Genomic DNA, 6,000 nt, shown 5'->3' on the forward strand with positions numbered 1-6,000 from the left:
GAGCACTCATTCTCCACTGTTCTTTCATGCTGGAAATGTTATAGGAGCAGGTCCCCCAGCCCTGATTGGGATTGATAATTAAGTCTATTCGATTTTAAGGTCGTTATAAGGAAGCCCATTTGCCCACAGATATAAACCACATTGTCCAATACGATCTTTATCAGCAATAAAGACAATATTTTTGTCCACGATTACCTTACTCTTGTTTTTTTTTTTTCAGATTAGTTCAGAACATAGGTGGGGAAAAGAGTGTTGATTACTGAGACCCCTTAAACACCCCAACATCCAATCTAAACAATTTTAAAAGAAAAAGAATGAAAATATTTTCAGGACTAAATACACTAACCTGAACTCACCTACGACAGACTATAATGTGCATATGAAAATCAACTCTATAGAGAGAAATTCTGAGTAGACATAAGGAAGAAGTTCATTCACATACTAGAAGAGACTTTGGGAAATATTTTGAAATCTTCCTAAACAACACTGGGCAAATCCATGTAGATGACTTAGGATGTTGTAATCCTAAACAACTGCTGAAGTCCCTGCTGTATAAAGGGATGATGTTTCAATAAAGGGATCTGTACATCATTTACATTTATAAGATGCAGTTTTGCTTAATTGTTGATCTTGTTAAAATTATCTCAATAAAACTAAAAAAAAAAAAACCTTTTTCACAAAAAGTTTGCCTCTTGGGAATGAAAAATCAGTGAGTGAAGTTAAGGGACTTGTACAAAGCAAAAGATATCATTTTAAGACTGAAGCCAAATCCCTTTCTTTCCTTCTTCCTCAATCTGGCAAAACTTCTAACCATTGAAGAATTTTAACCTCATTTAAGATAAAGGTGTACATAAATAAGATACAGATAATACTTGAGTGGAGAGTTTCCTGAAGGGAGTTTACAGCACTGAAACGCAAGTCTCATGAGCATGTGGGGAAAAAATGAGGAAATGACTATTTTACATTGGCCAAACATAAAAAAAACAAAGGAATCCAATCAATAATGAAGGGCAAAGTTCCCTGAAATCTTTTATAAAGCACTATAGCATTTAAAACAGAAGAGATTGCTATCGATGTTGAGTTCTAGTAGCCAGCAGAAATTTGACCTCATCATTACAGAATTCCTTTACTTTGCTATTATATTCACCCACTGTTTAATATTTTTGGTTCCATTAACAGAAACTGCTATAAGGGTCCTTGCTAAATCGCCCCCTCCCATGCACTTTCCCCAAACGTGAAATATCTGTTTCATTATATCTTCAAAAGTTTGTACACAATCCACAAGCTATTAGAACAAATGCAAGACAGTTACCATGCACAACTGACAATAAGAAGAATGTACTTTCTCTGTATGAAACAAACTAAAAACTGCCAGGCTGAGGCATGGTCCATAATCTTATGGTAATATCAGTCTGGATTTTAAGAAGTTATTCTATTCAGTTTCTTTTTTTTATTTTATTTTGTGTTAACACAAGTAGAAAATAAGGAGCAAAGAGAGTAGAACACAAAGATTTGAGAATGGAGGAGGAAGCAGAGTATGGGAGTGATGGAGAAAGTCCAAAGCTAAAGCGGAAGACAAATGTATTTCTTAACTTGTTATAAGCCTGGCCTTATTCTTGATGTTTCCTTATTTCCAAGGAAAATGTTTCAGTTTTCATAGTAGCAAGTTCTTAGCTTTAATTTCAAAACTGGGATTCACACACATGTTATTTTGAACTATAACTTAAAAATCATAGCAGTAATATAACATTGATAACATTTAACTTTTATTGAGCACTTACCACGTGTCAGACACTGTTACAAACATCTTACAATGATCAACATTAATCCTTACAATAACCCAATGAGATGGGCATTATTATTATCCCTATTTTACAAAGGAGGAAACCAAGACAATGAAAGACTCAGTTCTATGACCATGGTCAGAACTCCAAGTTGATGGAGTTTGGAAGTATGAATACTGAAACTTTCCCTTAGAAGTCCAGTGCAGTGGTTTTCAAACTGCATTCTGCAGAACTTTTCAGCTCTAGGACTTCTACTTGGAAAGTACATTTCATCCATTTTTTTTTTCTGTAAATATATTTTTATTCTCTGCTGAAATTAGTTTCAGATGTGTCACTGTTTCACTCTAACCTATACCAACCTACCATATCTCATTTCCTATTCAAAGTTCCATGTAATTGTAGTGTTTGAACATCCATTTTTAAAACTGCAATGAAAACACTGTAATCAAAACTTCTATACACTGTATATAACACAGAGGGAATCCAATGCATTATCTCTTGCTGCCAGATTGCCACTTCTGTGCAGACCTTGAAATAAACCTTTGAGATCTTATTCAAACTTCTTTTAAATGTTTCATTGGTTTGGAAGGTTTTTAACTCTGCCCTGACTGTTTTGTTTTAAACTTAAGACTGCATCTGTCTACTCAGGTAAGACTGCACAAGTGAGCATACAAGCTCAGTCATATACCAGCAAAGTTCAGGTGCATCTTACCACAGTACATGAACACAACAGTGAACAAATGAACATAGTATCCTGTTTATTTTAAATTGGGGGGGTGGGTGGGATTACTGTCTGACATATTTAAGATAAGAAATATGTTAGATACAATTTTGAAAAATTTCCTATTATCGCCTCACAATTTCTCTTTGTAGCCACAGAATATTTAACTGAAGGGTATGCTGAGATGACAAGGGGAGTTGTTAGAAAAAAAATCATCTCCTCAACCCCACCTCAGCCACATACCCCTAGTGGCACATTCTGGACCTTATCATCAGCAGAAACTGCTCTACCTTCCAAAGCACTATTTCAAATCTCCTCTGTACACACAATTCTTTGCCCTTCCACTGGGCAGCATCAACCACTCCCACTCTGACTGGTCTTCAATTTTACTGAATCCACTATCCTACTGATCATTCTATTAGCTCTTTCCTTTATTTACTTCTACTCTTTATCCAGCAGAGATTTCATGATCCATCATCACAATGATACTCTGGTCAGTACCTTAAACACCTTTGCACCCCTGTTATTTTGTTGCATGTATCTGGCAAACCCCAACCCTGAATGAAGCCACACTGGTATCAACGTAGTTGAGCCCTATTAGAGGTCAAAAAACAGGGCAGCTGGGTTATCACATTGTATGCGTAGGATCACCGACTTCAGCTAGGCTTCAACACTGCTAGACAATCCTACTACGTCTCTGGCTGGCATGCTCTCTTTGCAAAATCTACTTTCTTATTTCAAACATTTACAACTTCCTTCAGATCTTGGTCTTCTGCCCCTCCTATTTCCACAGCAACTTACAGTGAATGATGACCTTGCCTCTTAATGTGAAGGAGTTGTACTCATCCTTTCTTTGCATTCCTTCAAGTATAACAGAGGTCCTACCTCTTCCTGTGCTTTGAATGCTGTCCTTTCCCATCTTCTCAGGAATGTTATGCAATTAATTCCCTCCTGTTTCTCCTATATATGTAACAGTTCCCTCTCACAACTACATCTTACCCATGGATATTTAATTTTATTTTATACGTTAGGACTCCACCTAAAACTTCACTGCAAAAAGGATCTTTCTACTAGAACAGTGAAACCCCTTTGCCCCTAAGTACATAAAGCACCAAAGAAAGTCTCATAAAAGGAGCCACTACAAATATAACTAGGATAACAAAAACAACAGGCCATGAACTGGATGTCTCATATATAATTATGCAAAATAGTTGTAACACTGGCACCACCAATATTTTCAGAAACAAAGCCCATAAAATTACCAAATTTTAAGCCAATCTGAAACTTTTATGTATGCTTTACAATTAAGAGTTCTGCTAAAACCGTGAAGCCAAAAAGAAGAGCAGAATTCTTTAGTGTTATTTTAAATAACCAGTAAATCTGACAGCATGATTCTCTGTTACTAGGTCTAGAATGGGGGAGAGGAGGGAGGAGGAAGCAACAAATGTCCTAGCTACAGCTTTTTTTAAGAGCTAAAAATATTGCAGAACAAATACAGAACAGTAATCCTTAACATTTTTATAACAAATTATTCATGGAAGAAGCCTGACCTTCTCCCCCTCCCCGAATACTCCCTTCAAGAACAGGAAGTTAAAAAAACAAGATGATTCCTCAATTTCATCAGCTCTCCTGACAGCTGTTTACATTAATTAAAGGTTTGGTCTCACATATCTGGGTAAGTGAGTGAGTGTGAGTGTGGGTGTGTGTGTGGTGGCCCAAGCTGAGAAAACTCTTGCAAGCGCAGTCACCTGGGATACCTTTCAGAGATGCCTGCCTCTTTCCTGAGGGCACCCCTGGTCCCTCCCGTCTAGCGCTCTGGGGAGTTAACAGCAGGCACTGCTACTGTTCCTGGGCTGCCTGCAACTCTAATGTGTTATTTAATTTTGTAACTACTATTAAGATCTCTAAAGCGTTTTGTGATGCACTGGAATGAAAGACGTTCCATAAAAGAAGGTTTATTATTAGTGTTATTATAGCTCCCGGGCCTAAAATAAAGCAAAATTATAACCATATATGCTTCAAAGGGAAAATCGGAAGGCACGGGCGTCTCAGACACTGCCAAGCGGGCCGGAATGGGGAGAGAGGTTCGGTCCGGCCCCCACCCTCTGGCCAACACTTTCAGCTCTCCCAGCACCAACCATTAACCCTGCTCATCGGGTCACCGCCTGCCGCCCGAGCACCTCTCCCTGGGGCGGCCGTGCAGCTTCCTGGGGATTGGGGGATCCGGAGTCGGATCTGACACCCCGCGGCCTCCCCTGGCCAATGCCTCCCATAGGATGCCTCCTTCCTGGCCTCCAGGCCTCGTTTTCCCAGCCCTAGGCTCTCCGCCTGGTTTCTGATCCCCTCGCAGGCGCCTCAATTTCCTCCAAACCGGTTCCTCCCGTTTTCCATCTTGACTTCTACCGGTAGGTAACTCGTTCCTCCTCGGTCCCTCAGGTCGGGGGACTGCTCACACTCCACCCTCCGGGGTCCGGAACCCTCCAGGCCAGCCCAGGTCTCTGCCCTTCCGCCACTCTTCACTCTGCCCGGGGCGCCTTTCCCCTCAGCCTGGGGGTCCCGCTAGTGACCAACCGCATCCGCTCCTCCACTCCCTTTCCCCTCAGCCTGGACCGCCCCTCGGTCCCCTTTCTCCGAAGCCAGGGTCTCCTCTCCGCCCCCTTTCTTCTCCGGCCGGCCCCCACCTTGGACCCTCCAGTCCGGTTCTCTCTCCAGTGGGGGTTTCCCCCCTCCACCCCTCCCAGTGCCCTTAACCAATCCCCCGCTGGCCCCCGCGCGCCCGCCGCTCACCCGCGGACTCGCCAGTGTTGATCCAGTCCGGGTTGGCGATGCTGGCGATGGCGAAGATATCGGCGGCCAGAAAGAGACATCCTGAGATGATGGTCAGTTTATCCATCTCCCCGCCCCGCTCCCCCCACCCCCCGAGCCCCGGGCAGGCCGCGGCCTCACGCCTCCCGCCCCATGGGCCGCCGCCGGGGCCCGGAGTCCCCGCGCCGCCGCCTCGCGCCCCCTCGGCCCCCGCGCGCCGCCCGCGCCCTCCGCGCGCCCGGGACCAGCAGCCGCGGCGCGGCCCCCACAGCCGGAACCGCCGCCCGCCCCGGAACTGCTCGGCCCGCCCGCCCCTCACCCGGAAGCGAAGCCGCGGCGCTGGTCTCAGGCACGTCGAAGGCTGCGCGGCGTCGGTGCTGGCTCTTCCGAGCGTTGGAACGCGCTTTTCCGCCTCAGCCGGTGGCGTCGACTCTCACTACCCGCCCGTGCCCCGCTCCAGTGCGGCGTCCCTTTGGCTACCCCCCTCGTCACCTCGCCCCGCGGGCCCCTTCGACAGCCCCAGGCCCCGTTCCTCTCGGCCGTCCGGCTCTCGGACCCCAACTGGCCCGGCTCCGGCCCCTGCGGCTGTGCCGGTCTCTTCTCGCCGCGCGGCCTCTTGGCTTTCTTGCCAATAGTAATATTATTGTCGTTGTTGATGACTGTTTGGGCACAAAATACTCCAATCCTTAG

General features: G+C 44.8%; 1 protein-coding gene across 3 annotated transcripts in view; it reads right to left on the minus strand.

The window, feature by feature from the left end:
• The window catches only part of MOSMO (modulator of smoothened), a 112,915-nt gene extending 107,509 nt beyond the window's left edge, over positions 1–5,406 (minus strand). For all 3 annotated transcript variants that reach the window (XM_037813557.1, XM_037813554.1, XM_037813556.1), the window contains exon 1: positions 5,293–5,406. In XM_037813557.1, coding sequence (XP_037669485.1) covers positions 5,293–5,398 — 106 coding nt within the window. In that variant the 5' untranslated portion in view covers positions 5,399–5,406. The remainder of the gene's footprint in view (positions 1–5,292) is intronic.
• Between the last annotated feature and the right edge of the window lie 594 nt (positions 5,407–6,000).

Source organism: Choloepus didactylus, chromosome 21 (assembly GCF_015220235.1).
Source record: "Choloepus didactylus isolate mChoDid1 chromosome 21, mChoDid1.pri, whole genome shotgun sequence".
Lineage (NCBI taxonomy): Eukaryota > Metazoa > Chordata > Mammalia > Pilosa > Megalonychidae > Choloepus > Choloepus didactylus.